Consider the following 24443-nt stretch of genomic DNA (forward strand, 5'->3'; position numbering starts at 1 on the left):
TTTTGCTAGTATGATCAGACATTTTCTAAAAAAATTCCATACCTTCTCTTTAAAAAAAAAAAAAAAAAAAGCCCACAATTACTTTCCCAATCTCAAATGTTTATAGCAGTAATTGCTAATGGTTCTCAGATACTGTTATACAGGGTGTGGTGCGTTCTCCACATAAATTCTTCTTTTCACATTCAGATAAAAGGCTGATGTAATAGGTCAAATTTTATTAAGTTTCTTTAGAGAAAAATGCTGACTAACCCAGTGTGAAGAATTCATTCACATGGAAAAGTCCAGTAAAAAGAAGTAGAGTCATATTTATCTCAAAGTTGGCTATTTGTGATGTATCCCACATAACTGCTTTATTTTGTGATTAAATATAGAAGGGCTTTAATAAAGCTTGTTTCATCAAAATTCAGATTTGTAAACCAAATAAATTAAGACATTTTTGTGTCATAAAAAGTTTACTTTAGAGCAGTCACCGAGGCCTGGACCTGCGGCGGCATCGGCGACCACAGAGGGCCAGGCGGGGCCTAGAGGCCGGGCTGGCGCGTGGTCGCAGCCGGGTACCCAGGGACAGGCCTGGCGCGCAGGCGCTGACCCTACTGGGCAGTGAGCGGCCGCGGCCTTGGCTGCGAGGCCTTAACCTGGCCGGCTGCCGCGCCCTGCTTGTGGGTTGGGCCGCGGTCGAGGGTAGGAGCCTACGCGGGGCGGGGGCGATGGACGCCTTAGAAGAAGAAGAGCTTTGCGCTGGCTTTCTCCTCCGCTTCTGATGCAGAATTTGATGCTGTGGTTGGATATTTAGAGGACATTATCATGGATGATGAGTTCCCGTGATTACAGAGAAATTTCATGGACAAGTACTACCTGGAGTTTGAAGACACGGAAGAGAATAAACTCACTTACACACCTGTTTTTTTTTTTTTTTTTTTTTTTTTTTTTTTTTTTTTTTTTTTTTTTTTTTTTTGAGATGGAGTTTCGCTCTTGTTACCAGGCTGGAGTGAAATGGCGCAATCTCGGCTCACCGCGACCTCCGCCTCCTGGGTTCAGGCAATTCTCCTGCCTCAGCCTCCTGAGTAGCTGGGATTACAGGTACGAGCCACCATGCCCAGCTAATTTTTTGTATTTTTAGTAGAGACGGGGTTTCACCATGTTGACCAGGATGGTCTCGATCTCTTGATCTCGTGATCCACCCGTCTCGGCCTCCCAAAGTGTTGGGATTACAGGCGTGAGCCACCGCACCCAGCCCTGTTTTTAATGAATACATTTCTCTGTTAGAAAAATATTTTGAAGCTGCTGGAGCGAATTCCTGGATTCAACATGGCAGCTTTCACCACAACATTACGGCACCATAAAGTGGTGGTGACATATTCGACGTGCTGCTCACCTTTACAGATTTTCAGGCTTTTAAAGAAATGTTTTGGACTACAGAGCAGAAAAAGAAGGCCGAGGACTGGATTTAAGCAGTGGCTTAGTGATGACATCGTTGTGCAAATCATCATCTGTGCCAGCTTCCCCAAACAATCTGCGGCACTAGGTCTTGCCTCCAGCCAATGAATGGGATGATTCTGGATGTCACCTGCCCAATAGGCTCAGCTCATGATGACAGAATACATCTTAAAAAGACTGACTCTGTTATGTAACTCTTGGTGTATGTTAAGTATTGATAGGTCAAAACCAAAATGACCTAACCCCTCCTGGACCTATTTCTCCTGAAACACCTTCTTGAATTCATTTACCATAGTACTCCTCTCCTCCTCAAGTAGACACCTCTCTCAGGAGCATCTGAGTCACACGCTTCTGGAGTGAGCCCATGTCAGGCACTCCACCTAGGGGAGGGCCCTTCCCCTAGCATACATGCTAGTGTATGAGTGTGGACTAACCCACCATCACCACCCCCTGTCCCAGCAGGCTCGGCATGAATCTTTCTGTGCACTTGCACTCCTTTTTCACATGGGTCATGGTTTCAGTACTTCAGCCTCAGTGGGGTTCCTATTTATCTAGGGTGTTACTGTAGCTTATCTTGAGATTTTGGAATCTCCTGTGATTACGGAATCTCCTGTGATTACAGCTTGTCTTGGCTGTAGGGATCAACAGAAAGAGACGTCCTCTGCATAAAAGCTCCACTTGAAAAGCCACCCCTAGTTCTAACATTTCCAGTCCTAGTGTCACTGTGTTCTGGTTCTGATTTAGTCCCTACTGTTTCTAGAAGTCTCTTTTAAGCACTTTTTTATAGTTATACAATTTTTATTTATCCGAAAAAATCCATGTCACACAAACACAGGCATATAGTACATCCTCACTTAATGCTCAAAATAGGTTCTTGAAAACTGCATTTTTAAATGAAACAACATTGCTATATGCCATTCACATATCTTTTGTTTGTATCAATTAAACTATGGTAAAATTTGTTTTCTTAAGTGATATGTTGATTCATTTACAATTACAGCTTCCAAGAACCTATCAATGTTAAGAACTGACTATACACATATACAAATTATATAGGTGTGTGTATGTGTATCACCTTACACATTTATATATATAGATATGTCTCAGTGACACAGTCCCAGCAGGCTCCCTACTAAAAAAGACAAAATTATAAGATAATAGTTATTAAAAAATAAGAGAATAGATGGCTTAATATATGCTTAGCAATCTTCTAAGCTCATTAATGACACAGGGCATTTAAAAAATCTAGAAGGTGAGTAGATAGTTTCAACCAGCCATGTCCAACCAACCATTATGCTTATTTCATTTAGCATAATGTCCTCCAGGTCTATCTGTGTTGTAAATAGCTAGATTTCCTTCTCTCTTATGGCTGAATAATATTCCTCTCTGTGTCTATGTAAACAATACTACAATGAACATGGGGGCTGAAGATACTTCTTCAAGGTACTAATACTTTATTTCCTTTGAAAAGGACTTTTTTGCTTATCTGTGGTGACGAATGTCATGAAAACTGTGCATGAACCCCCCCTTTTCCCCTTTTTTTGTTAGCTTATCAGCTATCATGAGTGTTAGTGTATTTTATGTATGGCCAAGACAATATTTCTTCTTCCAATGTGGCTGGGGAAGCCAAAAGGTTGGACAACCATTCTTTAAGCTATAATTTGATAATCTGCACATAGAGAGTTTGAATTACAAATCTCAGTTTATACTAAAACAACATTTCAAAGTAAAATACTACATTTTTTCATATTTAGAAAAATGCTTATTGTTCTAATAAAATTGCTGAGTAAGAAATTTTGTAGAATCACATTTGTAACCTCTATAGGATTCAAAATTACTAAGCAGAAAGATGCAACATCAGTCTCTGGTGTTCCTGGGATTTCTGAACCCAAATCCCAATATGTCCTGAAAAAGATATGCTAACACAGAGCTCCTCAAAAATACAAATATTCCTATGTCTGCAAAAACAATGGAATAGCAGTCAGATCATGCAGTCCTTTGTAAATGATAAAGTGGATATTGGCTCTCACTGTAACCTTGAAGGTAGATCACTAAAGAAAAAAAATTCTTAAAAGATTTAAGAGCATGAGACAGAAGATGTCCCTATCTGTGAATATGAAAAAAAAAATGCAACCTTTTCAGAAATTATTTTCATTGGAGCAGAGCTTCCCAAACTACATTTTAAGGCCTGGCTTCCTTCTTGACCTTTGGTCCTCTTGCCTGTGTCATCTCCTTCATTCACTCCCACATACTTGGGGGTCTGGCTACTGTCTCATGTATCTTCACATTGTAGAGCTCTTTTCTTTGCTCCAGACAGGTGACCAGGTCTGATTAGAGATAGCAACACCCAGGGAGACCAGGTTTCTGTAGTTCTCCAACGTCACATCTCTATATAAATTCTGCTGGCCAGGGTCCAGGCATTTCCACTCCTCTGGAGAGAATTCTATGGCCACATCCCTGAATGTTAAGAGTTCCATTTCTTGTTTTCAGGGGTGTCCTGGAGTCTTAGCTATAAATTACCCAATGCCAGCAGGTCACAGAGCGACCGAGTCTGTGGCAGAATCATCTAGACCTCCTGGAGCGAAGGATACAGGGCAGTGAAGCCCGCACTCTAGCTCAAGAGAGACAAAGGCCAAGCATTATTTTTGAAAAAAAAAATTTTTTATAGATGAATACTCATGTTAACCTAGTGGATGTGATCTTGGAACTTCCATGATTATCCATGTAAAAGATCAAAGTATTATATGCTGTGAGCTTTTTAGGTGTTAGTGCTGTGAAGGCAAAAATGCTTTCTACATTGGCGTTCGTTCCTATGTTACTAGGCACCGATGAATGTATGCAGTGTACTAGAAATAAACTAAAACATATTCTTATAGCATGTTAGTGTGCTTGCATGTTTGCTGAAAATCCTTTCTGTATAAACCAGTTTGTTAGGTTCTCTGGATTAGGTAGGGACTGCAGTTTTTTCCTGTCAAAATCTCTCCTACCAAGATGGTGTTCCACTGTCCAGCCCAGCATGAGTAGCAGGTAGAACACAGCTTTACTGGCTGTTTGTCTGCTTTGGTGTAGTGCAATGTGTGTTAGATTACCTATCAGAAAATATGTATGTCATCTCTAGAAAGAAAAAAACATAGTAGTCCAATTCCCAGTGTGTCCCTTTGATTTTTTTTAATAGTAAAAATAAGAATCTGTACTGACTTTTCACTTGGCCATTCTGGTTTTAAAGGAAAAGCTGTAAGCTCTCTGTTTTTCTGTACTGATCTGTCACTTATTAAATATTTTTGTACCACGAGTAAAATTTAAGGTGTTTTGCAAGAAAAAAAAAAGTTTGCTTTATGAAAAGACTCAAATACAGGTTTTTTTCCTTTTCTTATTTTGAGACAGAGTATTGCTCTGTCGCCCAGGCTGGAGTGCAGTGGCGTGATCTTGGCTCAGTGCTACCTCTACCTCCCAGGTTCAAGTGATTGTCCTACCTCAGCCTTCTGAGTAGCTGGGATTATAGATGCCTGCCACCATGCCCAGCTAAGTTTTGTATTTTTAGTAGAGATAGGGCTTAGACAATATAATGGTAGGCAGATACAGTATAGTGTAAACACACTGTATTATGTACACTAACACACTGTACTATCTCTGCCTACCATTATACTGTCTATGCCCAATATTATACTATTGCAGTCGACATATTAATATAAAAAATTAAAGTTATATGATTAACTTAATCATATAAAATACATCACAAGTATCAAGAGTGGCACAATCATAATGCCAAAGGTGGTAGAGGCAGAAGAAATTATGGGGTCAGAAGACACTGAGTAATGATGGATTTAGAGTAGAGAAAAGAGCAAGTTAGAGAAGGGCATGATCTAAGAAAAATACAAAATAGGCTGGGCACAGTGGTTCACGCCTGTAATCCCAGCACTTTGGGAGGCAAAGGGGCGGATCTCCTGAGGTTAGGAGTTCGAGACCATCCTGACCAACATGGAGAAACCCTGTCTCTACTAAAAATACAAAATTAAGCAGGCGTGGTGGCATACACCTATAATCCCAGGTACTGGGGAAGCTAAGAGAATTACTTCAACCCTGGAGGTGGAGGTTGCGCTAAGCCAAGATTGCACCATTGCACTCCAGCCTGGGCAACAAGAATGAAACTCTGTTTCAAAAAAAAAAAAAAAGAAAAGAAAAATACAAATAGAGCTATACTGGAGAATTTTTATAGGGGAGTAGCGGGAGAAAAGGTGAGAAAGGTGAGCTGGAGCCACATTATAAACGATGATACCAGCCTTAGAAGTCTGGGCTTCATTCTGGGTAACAGTGGTTCTGGGAGTCCAGTGTACACCAAAATCATCCTCGGGGGAGACTGGTGACTAGATAGATTTTAACTCCTGCGATTCTAATTTAGCATGTTTGGGATGGTCCCAGAAAACTGCATCTTAACAGGCTCCCCAGGTGATTCCAGTACATGGACACACTTTGAGACATTCCACCCCAGGACAAATTATTAAGAAACTCTACTGTTGCAAATACCCCACTTCCCTGTATGCTGTGAAAACATTTAATTGCATCCAATTTTTCTTTGTTATTTAGCATTGACTTTGTCACTGTTTACATCTTGAGTCAATGTGCTTAACAATGCGCTTTTCTGGTTCTCTCTGACTCTCTATCTTCTCCTCTGGCCTCTCATAATTTGCCCTTTCTTTACATGTTATTTCATAAGATTTTGATTTTAGTCCTCTACAGTTCGCCCTGAGTTATTTCATTCACTCGTAAGGAGCATAGAGAACATTGATACCAACCTCAGAAGATTAGACTTTGTCCTGTAGATAAACAGGAGTTATAAAAGTTTCTAAGAAGTAGAATATCATAGAGAAAGACGTTCTGGGAATGTGACCTTGGAGATGGTCTGCAGAAAAGGAATAGGCATAGGAGAAACAGGAGGTAGGGAGAATAATTATGACACCACCAAAATAACTGTTTAAAGTCATTACCAAGGGATGACTTCAGAATGAAAATGTTACTTTTCTAGTAGTTCTTCCCTTTAAGAAACTAGCCTTATTTCAATAAATTAATAGCCAAGACACTTCTAAGTAAATTGGCATTTCATTATCTTTTTTTGCTATATATTTAACTATAATATAAGAAATCAGGTCCTCTGCAATGTTAATCACAGATAGTAAAAATCTGACATGACACTGTTCTATTATAACATCAATGTGATTTCTTTTCTAAAATAAGTGGCACAAAGGATTTTATAATATTGATAAGTTTTCATTATGGAGTCAAGAAATCATCATTAGTATAGATATTATTCATAAATGGTAAACTTTATTTTATGACTTGAACTCATGAAAGAATGGTAAAAGTATATTGATTTTACTTTATATGAAGGTACTCAAGCTATTAAACCATATCCATTGTGTCTTATACACAATGTTTTCTATAATTGAATCCAGAGGTTTCTAAATTGGCAGATAAAATAGTACCTGTATTTAGATATTCTATTTGAAAGATTCTAGAATCTTAGAAAAACAGAGGCAGAAAGCACCTAAATTAGGTTCAGCCCTGTCTGCTCCTAATTTAGTAGATAAACCAATTTATTGGCTATTCTTTCTCAAGTGTTCCAAATTGAGAGATGCTAAGTCTTTATCAAGATCAATTTCAATTTTTAACAACTCTCACTACAAGAAAGTCAAGAAAATAGAAATTAGTCCTCCCCCTTGTGTGACCTTGGGAAAATTCCTTAAGCATTGTCTTACTTTTCACAGTGCTATCCTCATCATACATATACTGTGAAAGTAAAATATCTATTGAAGATTCTTTGAACACATTGGGCTGGAAGAGCTACAAAAAACCAAGGTATAGTTATTTTCATATCCACGACTTCATTTGCCTTTTCCCTTGCTGTAGCGTCCCTGGAAATTAAGCAAAGATGGCTATCACCTTCTGCTTAATAACACTTGATGTAGTACCTCAAAAACATTTTTTAGAGAGGATTGCATAAACTCTAAAACAGCAATCAAGGGCTATGAGTCAGCATTTCACCTACAAATAAAATCAAAATGGTTTAAAATAGCTAACATAATCTTTTTGAAAGACATACATACCTCTTTGGAGAAGCTTTGAGACAATTGGAGTTTGCAAGTTTATGAATAGTTTATTACATTTCAATAAGTGTATCATGAATCAATAAAGCAAAAGTTAAGGACAATGAGCTTATTACTAAGCCAGTTATTGATTCTCTAGTTCCAAAATAGAATAGTACAGGAAGGGTATAGAGAAAACAGAATTTTTTCATGATAAAAATTTTAAGTATGTTAGGAAGACAGACCTAAAGAAACCATAAGACACAACAAAAATTTCAGCAGCTACTTAGATGTTTATTTATTTACCTTTTTTGTCAATTAGAATTATCTGGTTTTTACTCTTAAAAAAAAAAAAAAAACTTTTTCAAATCAAGTCAGAGGAGTTTGCCAAAACTGAATATTACCTCTTACTGACTTAATTATTCTTTCAATTTCTTATATATCTTCCTCTCTTGCCTTTGAAAAGTTTACCTTACTAGCTGTCTATCTTATATCACTGTCATAGCTCAGACTGCCCTAACAAAATAACATAGGACTGGGTGGTTTAAACAACACAAGTTTATTTCCTCACAGTTCTGGTTGTTAGAAGTTCAAGATCAAGGTGTCAGCATGGTCTGTTTCTGGTGACTACTTTCTTTCTGGCTTGTAAACAGCCACCTTCACTTGGGGGTGTTGTGGGACAGGATGATTGGAGGAGGTCTATATTACATTTGCATGTGTATTATTAAAAGAAATAGTGAATCACATATGGAAATACAGAAAACTGCAATAGTAAATAAAATTAACAAACTTATAATTGGGTTGTACTGAAGTTTACCTAATTTTAATAGAAATAGTTATTTTTATTACATGCTATACAAATTTGATGGTATAAGAAATGTTTTTCTTATTTGCATGAATTTCTTCATTGCAAAATGCTAAAACTGTACATAATCTTTTAAAAACAATTAAGAAGGCTGGGTGCAGCAGCTCATGCCTGTAATCCTAGCACTTTGGGAGGCCGAGGTGGGCGGGTCACCTGAGGCTGGCAGTTCAAGACCAGCCTGACCAACATGGAGAAACCTCGTCTCTACTAAAAATACAAAATTAGCCAGGCGTGGTGGTGCATGCCTATAATCTCAGCTACTCAAGAGGCTGAGGCAGGAAAATTGCTTAAATCTGGGAGGTAGAGGTTGTGGTGAGCTGAGATCGCGCCATTGCATTCCAGCCTGGGCAACGAGAGCAAAACTCTATCTCAAACAAAACAAAACAAAACACAATTAAGAACATTTCCTTAATAACTATGAAGTGAATACACAGCATATTTCAAATTTTCAAGTAGAAGGGTAGAGGAATGTAGGACAAAAGGCGACTGAGATCCAGAGTTTAGGTGACTTGGCAAAGTCATCTGATTAGCAGGTTATAGAATTATATATGAAACCCAAGATTTTCTTATCCAAAAATGCTGAAGATTAGTATATTCAAGATGAAGGGGAATAAAATCTAATTATACTTTAGATCATTTCATATCAGAAAACAGCTATAGAAACTAGGTTTTCATTTTCAAAACTCAATTAAGTGTGTGTATGGTCCGTTGGTGTCTAGCTTTAACACCTGCCTATTCCCGTAAGTGCCGTGTTCCACTACAACCCCAGCTTCAGCACACTTGCTATTAGCAGCTACTTCTTTTTCACACAGAGTAACAAATTGAGAGTAAAGTTCAAACCCTTCTTCTTTTCCAGAGTTAGAGTGATATTGCATGTTTCTTCCTTTTAGTCTTCCTCCAAGGGTAGCTTGAGGGATGATAAGAATGTTGCCAGGTAGATCCAATATAGAGACTTGCTTGCCATTTTCTGTTTCACTTAATTTCACATTTAACAGTGTATTAACTGGGTGAGGAAGAAAGGCAAAACATCTTAAAGTGAAAAACAAAGATGAAGAAAATCATCAAGTTTTTAATTAGCAAATTTCATGTTTAAAATTCAGTTTGTCAGCTCATGCTTCTAACCCTAAGTCTCTAGATTTAAAATACTGCTTCACTAAGCTAAATAATCTAAGCATGAAAAATAAGGCAAATTTCATGCAGAAAATGGTATGATATTTTAAATCTGACTTGGCAGTTAAGATCACCTAACAATAAATTCATCCAGAAAGGTCTAAAAAATTAACTTTACACTGGAACCTCAAATATTGTTCTCCTGGGGGAATACATGAAAATATTTACCTTCCTGTTCCTTTTATTTCATAAGTAAATTCCACAGAAAAAGATGAGGATAAATCCTCCTCACACCAAATTGTGCTTTATAGTAGGATATCAAATAAAAATTTTAGTGCAGTTACTATTTTAAACTTAGCTGCCAAGACTTTTAAGCGGAGACAAAGGTTCCTGGTTCAATCCCATTATAAACCACTTAATTTTGTTGTTTAGTAACCTTAAAGGCAATATTAACATGGCTAATCATTTTATAAATATATGGACTAATCATTTTATTAATATAACCCATGAGAGAAGGGTAAAGGTGAAAGCAGGAATCATCAGAAATTCATTAGTACAACTGAAAAAGTAAATAAAAAGATATAACGCTACCTATACTATCTTCATATACATATAAAAATGTGATATTATTTTTATAGCATTTATGATATTTCTTATAGTTAATAAAAAGTGTTGAAACCACCGTAAGTATCCATGTATAGCTAAAAGCCTAAAGTTAGAAAACCTTTATACCTTAACATTAACCATTTTCAAAACAGTAAGCAAAAGAAGTGTCTAATATAAAAAGACTTAGGGTCTCCCTACCTCTATAAAGGTGTATAAATGACTTCTGTTTGCAAAGAATAGTCCTGAGAGGACAAATGGTAGAAGGAACTATACAAACCTCAAGACACCTGCCCTCAAATTAGGATTTAAAAGGCATGTTTTCTGTTGGGGTAGTTAATGGTTTTAATTAATAGAGAGTCTGTAGTAAATATTCATGTGGTTGCCTCTCTCTACAAATCACAGAATTAAACTGGTAAATATCTGCCAAGGTGAACTCTCAAATGAATTCCTAAGCTAGGCATTAAGCATCATCAATTTTCACTTAACTAACATTTATTTTTAAATATCTCTAGTTTTTCTCTATTACAAATAGGACTTTGCTGCTTAGCCAGCAGTCTTTATTGACTGCCTGTAAGGAAACTTAACTCTCCAGAGCACTACACTGCACTGGAAATCACTATCTAGCTCTCTAGGCCTCAGGCTAGTGACAGAGTTAAGTAGGCAATTTTGAAATAACAGGCTTGAGAGGTAATGCTATAATATATTATATTTCCACGTACCTCCCTCTACTGGCTATAACTGAGAATTCAGTTAATGCTGTTGGTATACAAATATCAGTATGTACATAAATACAATGTAGAACCAGTAAGTAGAATTAAAATGAGATAATGAATTAATGGCATGTTGGAAACTCAAATATCCTAAAACAGGTTATCAGTCAAGTATCTCTAATGATGTATATGGGATGTTAAGCTTAGACAGGTCTCTGGCCCTCAGTCCAATTATACTGAAGATGAATTGAGGAAGATTCTACACATCTCTATGTTAGCTATGCTATTTTGGATTTTATAGACATAACTGATTAATATATTCTCAAGGGATATATGCTTTGATTGGAAATATCTGAATCTATGTAAAAAATACGAGGTGAAATTTAAGAGAATCCTATCACGTTGACTTACTTAGCCTACTGGAATAGAGGAAAGTACAAGCTAATGCTATCAATAATAGATGCACTTATTTTGCTTACAATTCAAATGAGCAGAATGTGATTCTTAGAATCATATATTTCTTTACTGAGAATCATGATAGAAAAAATCATGTTAGATATTGTTAGACTATCCGCTACAAGAGTTAGGGTGGAATTCCTTGGTGTTTTAAATTCACCACAATCTTATGCATATATTTAAAGTTAACTCACAAAGACAGATACAGAAGCACACAGGATTTAATCACTAAAAAAAAACATGCAGTTTGGATGTGGTAGGCATATTTCATCCTATTATGCTGAAGAACCATTTGAGACTCCGTAAGACAACTTTAGGAAGTCAATCTTAAGTCGGAATGACAAAAACTTTCTTCCTGTTTTTGAAGATTTCTACATTTTTTATGGCCCAAAAACATTTAATCCAAGGCAAAATATTAATTTAGGAAAGTGGACAGAATGTCTAACACTCTAGCATTAGGATCGGACAAATTCTTCTCTATAATAGGAGTCCTCATTACATTATGTTCTTTGTTTTTCATTTTTTACTTTCTTCTTCAGACCAGAACATTATGTTCTTAACCCTTCAAAGGTTCCTTATTATCTTCTGGATTCAAATTTCAAACTATTGCAGTTACTGGCTTCCTATTCTTACCTATCAAAGTCTCCTAAATCTGGTTTTCATCTTTTGACAAAGTTGTCAGACATGTTTGATATATCAGTATAAAATTCCCTCTAGGAGTTTTAGCTTTATGTCCAAGCTCTTCCTCATTGCCCTATTTGCCCTTGATGCTCTTCTAGGTTAACTTCTGTAAGCTTCAACTGCCCATTTGCATAATTAATATTTCTTATTAATCCAAGTAATGGATGCTGTCCTTTACTATTGAGGAGAATACAACCTGTTCCCAACTTTAAGGATACCTTCTTTTCTTTCAGGTTTGTATGTCTGTTTGTTTTTGGACATAATCGTTATATCCAAATACGGTCTTCAGAGGGTATATGATTTGATTTGGTATATCTGAACCTACAGAATTATCACATGAAATGCTATAGCCATGTGAGACAGTGTGTATATATATATATATCACTGTCCAGTGCTATCGCCTGTCCAGGAAACTAGAAAGCTGCAGGTAGATAAATTATTGTTCAGAGACCACTGAACATTGACTCTGTTTTCTATGTCCTTGGAGGAGGTGTAGCTATGATGACACTGAATTTGGCTCAAGATCCAAGAGAACCTTATATCTATACTTATTTCCACAAAGAAGTGCATACATGGCTAATGTAAATTCTTCCATAATAATGATATAAGCTTGAGTTGTCCAGATTTGATGAGACCCACATCTTGTATATACTACATCATCTACTGCCTCTGTTAGGGACCCTGGGGGATAAAGGAAACTATATTAAGAAATGCAGCATCTGTTTCTCCCTATGTGACCACCCTATTTCCAAGAAGTTTCTGTATCCTTGGCTGAAGTGTATTGCATGTATGTGTATGTGTGTACACTCTTCTACATCAATTTGTAAGTCATCTGAAATGCTGCAGATGCTTCAAAAGAATTCCACCATACTTGCTTACTTTAAACTTTGAAACAAGCAAATAGCTAAAGCCAAAAACAGCTGACAGAGTTAAGTAATTAATAACTTATCAGCACAATTTAAGACTGTGCTTCTTAGGATGGGCAGAGATTGGTTAATGGATACAAAATTATAGCTAGATAGGAGGAATGAGTTCTGGTGTTCTGCAGCACTGTAGGATGAATATGGCTAACTATAATTGTATACTTTCAAAAATCTAGAAGAAAGAATTTTAAGTGTTCACAACACAAATAACAAATGTTTGGGTTAATGCTTATCTGGTTTGATTGTTATACATTACATACAGTATAAAACTATCACTCTGTATCCCACAAGTATGTAAAGTTATTATTATTTTAAAAATAAAAGGGGAGGAAAAAAGATTGTGCTTCTTGTCCCTTCTGGTTCATTTGTCTATTACTATTCTTTCTCACCTTTTTTTTTTTTTGAGACGGTTGTTGCTCTGTTGCCCAGGTTGAAGTGCAGTAGTGCCATCTTGGCTCACTGCTGCCTCGACCTCCTGGTCTCAAGCAATCTTCCAGCCTCGACCTCCTAAGTAGCTAGGACCATAGGCACAGGTCCCCACACCTGGCTACTTATGTGTATTTTTTGTAGGGAAGAGGTCTTACTATGTTGCCCAAGCTGGCCTCCAATTCCTGGGTTCAAGCAATTCACCTGCCTAGGCCTCCTAACGTGCTGGGATTACAGGTGTGAGCCACTGCACTTGGCCTCTCACTCTGAAAAAGGAAACAAAATTTGCCAGGCGCAGTGGCTCACGCCTGTAATCCCAGCACTTTGGGAGGCCAACGCAGGCGGATCACGAGGTTAGGAGATCAAGACCATCCTGGCTAACATGGTGAAACCCTGTTTCTACTAAAAATACAAAAAATTAGCTGGGTGTGGTGGTACACACCTGTAGTCCCAGCTACTTGGGAGGCTGAGGCAGGAGAATCACTTGAACCTGGGAGGCGGATGTTGCAGTGAGCCGAGATCACGCCACTGCACTTCAGTCTGGGTGACAGAGCGAGACTCTGTCTCAAAAAAAAAAAAAAAAAGGAAAGCAAAATCAAACACATACCCATTTTGGGAAGAAGTTCTTTATCAGCTCCCTTGAAAAAGCACACGTAGATCACCAATCCTCTCTGAACCTATGAGAAATGACCACAGTAAACTCAGATTACAACGATATCTACAAAGATACAGGGCTAAATGAGTAAAATTTCACAGCTATTAATACTATAGACAGAGAGGTTAAAAGCACAGAAAATGAACTTTACAAAAGATTTCTCGTGAAAAAACAAACATTTTTCAAGTTCCAATCATCTCAGTTATTTCTTTCAAAAATTAAGTTTAAAATACAGCCAAGAAGAGTGAAGACAAGTTATACCTTCAAACATTTATTTCTAATCAACATCATTAAGACTATCAACCAGCCATTTCCTCAGTAAGGAAGGCTGACAGACTAAGAAACATTTTGTTTGATGGACCCCATTTACTCAATGCCTAGTGAATTAACATACCAGATACAGCTGATAAACAACATGTGACTGATGCCTTTTGACATCATCTCTAGTTCCCCTAATCCACTTACTTACTGATAATGAAAATAAGGGTCTGATTCTATTTCTATAAACTCCAGGAAACTGTCCAATTATTTGTTGTTGTTGTTAATGCTTTAAATAAACATGATTAGGACTTGAAAATTGCATTTGTGATAATAAGGTCTACATTAAAAGGTTGGTTGTTATCAGGAAAATAGGCTTAATTGTTTTACATAATGACTTGGATATTTCTTAGATCATGTAGGACAGAGACTATACAGAAAAGAGACACTTGAATAGTGACTTTGATTCTGCTCCTGAGTGACTCATCAGATTTTTTGATTCTGTAAATTAACCTTGACTCCAGGAGCTATTAGGACGATTGAATGAGTTAATATTTGTAAAGTACTTCAAAAACAGTGCCTGGTTCATAGTAAGTGCTGTATTAGTGTTTTTATAATGAGTATGTAAAATAAATTTAAGGGCAGAGGCACAATTTATTTCACATTTTAACTTCTAAAGCACTTTACAGGTTGTTTTGTACATGATACGGATTCAGTTTATCTGTTGATTACATTATCATTCAACTATATGTTCCAGGCTCTATGAGTTATCTAAAGAATTTTCTAGATAAATGTAAATACAGCTCTGCACTCACACTTGATTTACCTGGAAAACAAGTGAGTTTTAAAAAATGCAATTGTGCTACTGAAACAATAGGCAAGGGCCTCCACTGTATACCCATAAGAAGCTGGCAAGTTATTATAGATATTTGCACTACTGTCACAGGCCTCTCCACTAGTATTGTTTTCATTATGAATCAAAATCTTAAGCATATTTATATTTGGACACATGCAATGTCAGAATTAAATACCTAATCATTTGCAGAAAGATACCTGTTCTTTTCCACTTACCACATTATCTCCTCATTAAGGTATTTGCCTTTCATTTATTCCATAATAGATCTTAAGTTATGACTTCTCTTCAAGTCAAAAATCACTCTCCTTATAACTTCTTTGGTATAAAACATTTCAAATATATAGAAAAACACAGCGAATTCTCACTGTACCTTTAAAAAAGTTCACTTACCAGGAAAAAAAAAAAAGTCTGTGACAGCAAAGTTCTAAATGAATGAAACTAAGAACAAGCAAAGAAAATAACCTTCAAATCTTGACAATTAAAATGCTGTTTCTAAAAACACAAGAACTTTTAATAACAGAGCAGGGTAGAGAAGACATAAGAGGAAAGAACTTACATTTTCTCACCATCTAAATTACTTGTCAGCTCTTTAAACTCATTTAGTCATGTGTGTAGGAGTTAAAGGGAAAGCCTTTCAAATAGTTTTTAAGTTTATAAACACAAACTGATAGTTTGGATGCCTGCAATAAAATGCACATGATTTTGCATAAGGAGATGTAGCCTGAAGAACATAAAGAAGATAAATAAGCATGGAAGGAAACTAAATGACTGATAGTTTGGAATTTATGGTGTCTGGAGGCAGCTATAAAAATAGATAATTCTTTTACTTATTTTTGAGAGGAGGTCTCACTCTGTGGTTCAGGCTGGAGTGCAATGACGTGATCTCGGCTCACTGCAACCTCTGCCTCCTGGGTTCAAGCAATTCTCCTGCTTTAGCCTCCTGGGATTACAGGTGCATGCCATGATGCCCGGCTAATTTTTGTATTTTTAGTAGAGATGGGATTTCACCATGTTGGCCAGGCTGGTCTTGAACTCCTGACCTAAAGTGATCCACTGGCCTCCCAAAGTGCTGGGATTATTGCGCCTGGCCAGTTAATTCTTTAGATAAGATCGCAAAATAAAAGAATAAAATTTCAAATAAAGAAGAGAAATCAAGACCTCACAAAAAATCATGACAAAAATAAGAAATAAGAAAAATGAATTTCTGGGAAAGGAAAGAGATAAGAATACAGGAATTTCTACGGTTATATTTCCAAATTAGCTCAGGGGAACCGATTCTGATTTTAGAATAATCGCTCACACATCATACAGTTCACGGGTACTATTTAAAATAGTAAGTAGGCCAAGGGCAGTAGCTCAGGCCTGTAATCCCAGCACTTTGGGAGGCTGAAGCAAGTGGCTCACCTGAGTTCAGGAGTTCGAGACCAGCCTAGCCAAAATGGCAAAACCCTGTCTCTACTAAAAATACAAAAATTAGCTGGGCGTGGTAGCTCACGCCTGTAGTTTGAAAATTGTTTGAACTCAGGGGCGGGGTAGGGGGTAGGGGCAGAGGTTGCAGTGAGCTGAGATCCTGCCACTGCACTCCAGCCTGGGTGACAGAGCAAGACTGTCTCAAAATAAATAAATAAATAAAATGAATATAAAATAATAACTGAAATTGTTTTAAGAAATGCTAGATCTAGGACAGAATTCAACAGAAAAGATGAGCGAATGAAATTTTGCTACACTGAAGTTTCTGAGTACCTACAAAAGTCTTAATTATGAACTAACTTTTTTTCTTACATTTCAGTGTACTCCAAAAATATGTGAGAGGCCTTAAAGAAAATTTTATTTGCTTTTGTATGCAGTGGGGCAGGCTGTCTTAAAAAGTAAAGTATGTATGAAAGTTGAAGGAACTCACAGTGACATAAATGTTTTAAATTCTTTGGAGAGATGTGTTTGATGACATGTAACATTGTTATAAGAGTAATGGTCTTTGTTTCTCAGTTGGAAATAGGTCAAAATTTTAAAAAGGTTTCTTGAAATAGAATTTTTTTTTTTAGGTAATCTCATTTCTATGCTAAGACCAAGTCAACCTAAGGAGGAATTCGACACGATCTGAGGAGAATAAGTCAAAGCAGATCATGAACTCTTGCAGCAAACGTGACCTACTAGCTTGCCCCTGACCACCACAGGCCACGAGCTTCAAGTGGTCTGGGACATGAGGCCTGAAGTCCACCGAGCTCAGTTTCATATCGCTGTGGTCCCCCCAAGCAGGGAAACGCGCACTTCTCGGGGGCTACGACTGGCGCTGGGGAACGGTGGTGCAGGACCGAAAAGGCAAGCGCAGCCAGGCAGGCCACTGCGGGCAGCGTCGGGCTGACCTGGCAACTCCGCGGCCGGACCGCGGGTCTCAGAGAGAGACGCGGAGGAAACGAGTTACCGAGACAACGCGGAAAAAAACCGCTTCGCACGCCGGAGGATAACGAGAGCGGCCGGGCTGACGTTACCTCCACCCACTGGGCCGCGGCGTCCCCATCGGCTGGGCGAATTTGCAACCGGGCGTGCAGGCACTGCTGCAGGAGCGCCCGGGCCTGCAGCATACGGCTGTCCTCAGCCATGGCTTAATCCCCCGCAGCTTCCGGACAGGTACGAGGCCTCGTGCCACAAGCCCCACCCACGACGCGCAGGCGGGGCAGATGGGGCGGGGCGCGGCGCGATGAAGGGACTGCTCCAATCTCCCAGCGGCTCCGCCTACTAGGGGCGGGGCCTCTGCCTAAGTCTCTGATGTCCCGGATGTATGGTCATGAGGCCGGTGTAGCGCTAATCTCCGCAGAACCCTCCGGAGTCTGTAGCAGGCGCTCTTTTTTTTTTTTTTTTTTTTTTTTTTTTAAAGACGGGGTTTCACCATGTTGGTCAGGCTAGTCTTGAATTCCCGACCTCAGGTGATCCGCCCGCCTTGGCCTCCAAAGTGCTTGGATTACAGGCGTGAGCCACCACGCCCGGCCTGTGTATACTTTTAAATGATTGAAAAGACTCGTTAGATCTCTTTCCTACACACCTTTTAAGAAACAATTTTCACCTCAGAAAGCTTAGGTTCCAATTGTTGAAAAATTTTAAATCTACTTGATTTAAATTCATGTTAATGCCTATTATGAAGGTAAGTAAACAATCGAATCAGAAAGCAAGCAGAGATGGAACTAAAAGGTCTATATACACATCTTTCAAATTTTTCCTTATCCCAATCAATAAAAAATGCTGCCTCCTCTCTCGAAAATGCCATAAATCATTCTGATTCCACAGTTGTGAAAAGGTATTTGTATGCTGTATGAATTCAAATCATGGTGTTGATATACCAAAGTATTGCTGTGCTATATGAATACACATTCTTTAGATCATTTTTTAGAAGATATCCTTGTTAAAAATAGTCTTGTCCAAGAAAGTATAATTGTTAATAAGTTAGCCCGGTACTAATACAAAAATAAAACAGCTTATTCTGATGCATATCATGTAAATTCTGTGATGCATTTTTTGGAAGTACATATTAGAATGTAAGTAAAACTAAACAAGGGCTTGATTTTCTTTCCCATGTAATGTATTCAAGGAACATGCATCAGATTAGCATTTATTTTTCTATGGGGTTGGATGGTTTAGACGAGGAATAATAGGGTTACCCTAATTGCATTACTCAGGTCATTGATTTGGGCTCAGTTGGCACAATGTGCCTATACATTCTGGTCTGTTGTTTAAAAAGATGACATCACTGACAGTGTTGCTATTCATACAGAGTAGTGTGACTGAAGAAAATAATCCATGCATAATCAACAGTTCTTTGTACACAAAATTGAAGCTGCTTGTTTGCTGGTTTTCTTGCAGCCAGGCTTACACTTTTAGTAAAAACAGAAAGCAAAATCTCACATGATCTCTGATTGTTGCATTTCAGGGGTTCCAACATTTGTTGACATTTGTGTGCAAAGCACAGACAAGTTGAATTGCTTCATGTCTGTACCTTTATGTCATTATAACAATTGAGTCTCTTTTCTCTCCATGTCTCAGATTCTGATTTTACAGGCCTGGAAGAAACTTTGACATACAGACCCTTAGCTATGTCCCAGAATAAGAGAAGACTTTGGTGTCCATTCATATGTGGATGCAGGAAATAGGGAGGGCTATTGAAAATAGGGTATATGGTTCACAGAGATCTTTCTACAGTGAGGGTGTCTTTAACAAATTGGGAAACCCTTCCTATGAGTAGAATAGATGGAGTTGGATGGTAATGGTTAGCTTCTCAAAAATCACTGATTACTTTAAACCTTCCTATTGAGTGAGGATCTCATGGACATTGTGGACATTGCTGTAGGTACTGTAATAGGCTGTAGCTCACTTATTCTTTACTTCTGTTTGCAGAAGGTGATAGAGAGTAGCCACCAAAGACAGCATTTCCTTTCTGTATTTTATGTTTTGAACACTTAGTTTCATTCTATGCATAATTTAAGAAGGACATGCATGCAATAAAATAGTAAAAATGTGAATTAAAGCATTAGGAATAAAGAAAATAGAATTATGTCAGTAAGCCACAATGGGGGAAATTGAAAACAGATAAGGCAGTGGTTCTCAGCTGGAGTGCTGAAATGATATAGTATACATCAAAGTTTTTACAAATATACAACTTTAATTTTTCTTATGAAACAATTGTGTTCATTATGTGTAATATTGAGGTGCTGCAGGTTGTACAGTTTGCTTCAAGTTGGAACTAAAGGCAAAGCATAGCATTAACTTGGCTTTAGAAGGAGATGGTGGTTCACTGGAATATAAGAGAGCTTTGCCTTTTGATTGTATGGGAAATTATTGAGCAGAGATAATTCTGAAACACCTACAATGCTGAAAGGGTACCATATGGATAGGGCATAATTGTGGATGGGTTCTAGGTCATCTGAGGTGGTATAATAATTAATTTAGAGTTATTTTAACTTCTTTAATTCATTTAAGTTGGCTGCCCTAAACTCTGACATTCAAAGTATTTCACAAACATGAAAAGTTTGAGAACCAATTCTAAAAGATGCCTTAGAGTTGATGCTAAGCTTCCTGATTGTAAATAGGAGAGGATAGGGCAGGGAAGTATAATCTGTTTCATAGTTCTAGGGATAAGCAGAGATTTTCCTTAAATTTAGCTCTAAACTGAGCCTCTTACCTGAGACTTTATATAGGGATATGTTAATAAATACAAGTGCAACTGGAAGAGGTATTACTTTATCTTAGGGAAGGCTGGATGTAGCCTTCTAGTTCAAAGCCCAGATACATATTTTTTTCGTTGCTTAGGGAGATGACCAGGATCTGAGAAATTGGTTAACATTAACTAAAATGCACATTAGATTGGGTTGGAACCAGAATACTAATTTAGTCATTTATAAAAAGAAATATTGCCATGACATGGAGTAGAAATTCTCACACATGGCATGGTCAGCATGTTTCCCCCTGTGGTTAAGCATAGGAGCTAGATAATATTCACGAGTCTCTTTATTAACTATGAGAAATACTCAAAATCGATATGACCAGCATATTATTTTTATGTGTAGAGAGTAACAAAGAAATCAGGATGTTGCTTGGTGAATGAGAACTAGGAACAAAGAGGGTGAGAAAAGTTTTTTGTGGAAGACACTGAACTACAACCCCAAGTACTAAACACAGGAGAGAGTGAGAAATATGCTAAACGATGTCCCTACAGCAAATGTAGTATCAAATTTTGTAGGGCAATTTCTTTAATTGTTCCTTGATAAAATCAGAGTCTTTGCTATAACCCCAAAATAAAAGCAAGTCTTTAGATGTAATATGGTCTAAATATACTAATGTGACAGTCCTAATCTACTAGAGATTAATGTATGAACTTTGTATACTTCACTTAATCCTAATCAATTTTCTCAACTGGGCTTTTGAGAAGTGTTGAATGTTGGGATTGTTCAAGGTTTAGTCCATGGCAAGGGCTTGTGGAATAGGGTATTTTATATTATTTACCAAGACACTGTGAGTTAGAGATCAAAAGAACAAACAGGGAGGTTACACTGGGGAAAGGGCAAATTAGGACGTGTATTTGGATGAATAACTGGTTATATATGAAGGTGGATTTAAGGATTTCTGAAGAAGCAGTTTTATCCACTATAACATATAAATAAAAAAAAAAATAGGTTCCTAAAGTTCTATACAATGGCGGATATAATTTTCGCTTGAAAAAAATGTCAAAGCTGCTGTCTTGAGAGAAAACAGATGGCACACTTCCAAAAGATAAAGAGAGGCTGAACTTGGTGATGGCTCATGCTTGTAATCCAAGCACTTTGGGAAGCTGGGGCTGGAGAATCACTTCAGCCCAAGAGTTTGACACCAGCCTGGGCAAGATGGTGAGACCCCCATCTCTACTGAAAAAAGAAAGAAGGCCAGGTGTGGCGGCTTACACCTGTAATCCCAGCACTTTGGGAGGCCAAGGTGGGTGGATCACTTGAGCTCTGGAGTTTGAGATCAGCTTGGCCAACATAGTGAAAAACCATCTCTACTAAAAATACAAAAAGTAGTTGGGCGTGGTGGCGTGTGCCTATAATGCCAGCTACTGAGGAAGCTGAGGTGGGAGAATAGCTTGAACCCAGGAAGTGGGGGTTGTAATGAGCTGAGATTGCACCATTGCACTTCAGCCTGGGTGACAGAGTGAGACTTTTCTAAGAAAGAAAAGAAAAGAAAAGAGAGAGAGAGAGAAAAGGAAGGAAGGAGAGAGAGAAAGAGAAAGAAAGAAAAAGAAAGAAACAAAAGACAGCAAGAAAGAGAGAAAGAAAAAGTGAAGAGAGTTGGATGAAGGTTGAATGAAGGGATAATTAACCAGGTATGTGAAAGGTTAAGGAAAACCATCAGGGGATAGTGAGGGACCAAGGGCTAGCAACAACAAGAAGCAGTTATCATTCTGAAGGGGTAAGAGGAAGGAATAATTTTCTTCAAGAACCAGCAAGAACTGTGGGTCAAACTTGACAGGACCTGTGACCTTCCACACAGAAATGCAGCCTCTGCTAAACTGCAGCCTGATTTCCCTCTCCTCCTACCTTTGATTGTCTGCCATTTCTCTCATTGGCTACACCCAGCTGGAAGTTAGAGTAAGGGTTGATTCAGTACAGACAGAACAGCTTCCTGGAACACAGAATAGTATACAGAAAGATGGAGAGTGGATCTGAAAGGACACACGGAGAAGATCCAGGGCAACAACTACTTCCAGCTTCTCTGGACAGAAAGAAATATCAATACTTACCTTCTATAGGATAATTTAGTGGCAAAATATACCCCTCATCTGTATACCCAGTTTTCTAATTACAAGGGCTTATTTTATAAAACAATTACATTTTGGGTGATAGTTGTAAAGAATAATTATTTTATTTTGTTTTGTTTTAAGAAAAAGGCCCAAATCAATAGGTGTTTTATTACATAATAAAAATATCACAAATAAGGCCAGGTGCGGTGGCTCACCCATGCAATTCCAGCACCCTGGGAGGCTGAGGAAGGAGAATTGCTTGAGTCCAGGAGTTTGAGACCAGCCTGGGCAACATAGAAAAACCCCGTCTCTACAAAAAAATACAAAAAAATTAGCCAGGCATGTTGGTGCATGCTGTAGTCTTAGCTCCTTGGGAGGCTGAGGTGGGAGGGTTGCTTGAGCCCAGGAGGTTGAGGCTACAGTGAGCTGTGATTGTTCTACTGCATTCCAGCCTGTGTGACAGGGCAAGACTGTCTTTAAAAAATCACAAATAAGTCTTAGGATTCATCTGGCATCTTGTTTCTGAAACTGGACAACTCTTAGATCTTATCAGCCTGCTGAACTGTTCCTTTTTCAGAGACACAGATGCCATCCAAAATTTTTCTGATGTCTTTGATTTTAACTGGTATGGCTTGCTGAATCAAAGCAACTGAATTTGAAACAAGCTCAATGTTATTTCATTCAATGATTAATTCATCTTTCTGGGCTTGAGATACTGAACAAACAACATTTATCTTCATCTGAACCCTGCGGATGCATTTTTTACCCAAGAAATTGTGGATTTCAACAAAAGACCCATTCTCCCAGAGTATGATGTTGATGAGGAGATGAGCTTACACAGACTTCATCTTGTAATGGAAGCCGAGAGTTCTGCCCTTGATCATGTTCTGTACAGGATCTCAAATAGTGTGAATGGCAGCCAGTTCCTTTCTGTTTCCCCACCATTTGTCAACCTGGAGCCTCTTCTTTTTATTTCCAAGGAGACTGAGTTCTACATTCGTGTGATTGAAGTCCCTCTGCAGGGTTCCTCTGGGGACCTTCACAGTAACTGTTTCTTCAAAGTAATGTCAACATTTTCTGGAATGTTAACAGTTTGATTGCTGAGAATGGTCTTCATTCTGACAGTACATGCCGGGAGAAAGAATGTCTTGTCATCACATTCTTCTAGCCCATAAGGGAACTGTGTATTCAAGAACAATTATTTTAGTTTAAGAATATGCAGTTATCCACTGAGGTGAACAGATAATGCTAATGAAACTACATTTGTAAAAGTGTAGTTTTTTTAGATTTCTTGTAGAGTCAAGATTTTACCATGTTGCCTAGGCTCGTCTTGAACTCCTGAACTTAAGTGATTTGGCTGCCTCAGCCTCCCAAAGTACTGGGATTACAGGCATGAGCCACCGCGGCTGGCCCACAACCATGTATTTTGTCATGGAGCTGTTTCTTACCATAGGCAGAGACTGAGTCCAGGAGTATCAGTCTTGTAGAAGTCCTTCCACATGAAAATATAAGGCCTGGAAAAACTATAGTTTCCACCTAATAGCTGACTCTATCTTTAAGATGAATAGTTTGTATAACCAGGAAGGAGATGGATTTTAGATTGAAACTTAATATTGATTGTTCTTTTATTCAATTTGCCTTTTTAAATTCTTATTTTATTACTGTACCATTTGCTAGTGTGTTGCCTAGGTAACATAAACAAATACTTTTAACTCTAAGGCAATGATATATATTTTTGGCAGTCTGTAGGGTATCCCAGGGGAGGCTGATAAATTATCTTGATCTTTGGGTTATTTTTCAGTTTACACTGTTGTAATAACTTAGCAATGGTTTCCATGACCTTTTGAATATTTGTGTATGTCTGTTAGCCTTTTTGCCAAGTCAGGCCAGTCTGTTTTAAGGGCTTTTTGTAATTTGGGCCCTGTATCCTTTTTAAAAAGAAATTGTGACAGATTTTGAATTGGGCAAAAGAGATTTCTGGATATTATTGTAACGGAATGCTGGAGACTTCTGGGAATTACCTGGTCCTATAGGGCTATGTAGTATTTATCTTTGACCAGGCTGTTTTACAACTCTGCAGAGATAGAAGTAAACTTCTGTCTTCAAATTATTCTTATCT

The 24443-nt window shown here is 38.0% G+C and overlaps 1 protein-coding gene and 3 pseudogenes across 1 annotated transcript; 1 reads left to right on the forward strand and 3 right to left on the reverse strand.

The window, feature by feature from the left end:
- Positions 1–707: 707 nt before the first annotated feature.
- On the forward strand, positions 708–1536 carry LOC135270414 (ADP-ribosylation factor-like protein 2-binding protein; annotated as a pseudogene).
- Positions 1537–3232: 1696 nt separating this feature from the next.
- LOC110569137 (zinc finger protein 141-like) lies at positions 3233–4144 on the reverse strand (annotated as a pseudogene).
- A 3646-nt stretch (positions 4145–7790) lies between these two features.
- Positions 7791–17697, reverse strand: DTD2 (D-aminoacyl-tRNA deacylase 2). The gene is made up of 3 exons (XM_012468569.2): positions 17553–17697; positions 13902–13971; positions 7791–9385 (listed from the first exon to the last, which is right to left on the reverse strand). The coding sequence occupies exons 1-3, from the start codon at positions 17661–17663 to the stop codon at positions 9060–9062; spliced, it is 507 nt and encodes a 168-aa protein (XP_012323992.1). The 5' UTR covers positions 17664–17697; the 3' UTR covers positions 7791–9059.
- A 5166-nt stretch (positions 17698–22863) lies between these two features.
- Positions 22864–23441, reverse strand: LOC105729403 (large ribosomal subunit protein uL6-like; annotated as a pseudogene).
- Between the last annotated feature and the right edge of the window lie 1002 nt (positions 23442–24443).

This window comes from Aotus nancymaae, unplaced genomic scaffold (genome assembly GCF_030222135.1).
Source record: "Aotus nancymaae isolate 86718 unplaced genomic scaffold, 86718_ANA_hifiasm-v0.15.2.pri h1tg000062l, whole genome shotgun sequence".
NCBI lineage: Eukaryota > Metazoa > Chordata > Mammalia > Primates > Aotidae > Aotus > Aotus nancymaae.

Bases quoted from the DNA above. Each gene is read 5' to 3' on its own strand.
- DTD2 (XM_012468569.2), bottom strand. From the start codon at position 17,663: ATGGCTGAGGACAGCCGTATGCTGCAGGCCCGGGCGCTCCTGCAGCAG. The intron at 13,972-17,552 runs GTAACGTCAGCC...CATTTCTCATAG, and splicing joins CCGCGGCCCAGTGGGTGGAG to GTTCAGAGAGGATTGGTGAT. The intron at 9,386-13,901 runs GTATGTGTTTGA...TTCCTCACCCAG, and splicing joins AGAACTTCTTCCCAAAATGG to TTAATACACTGTTAAATGTG.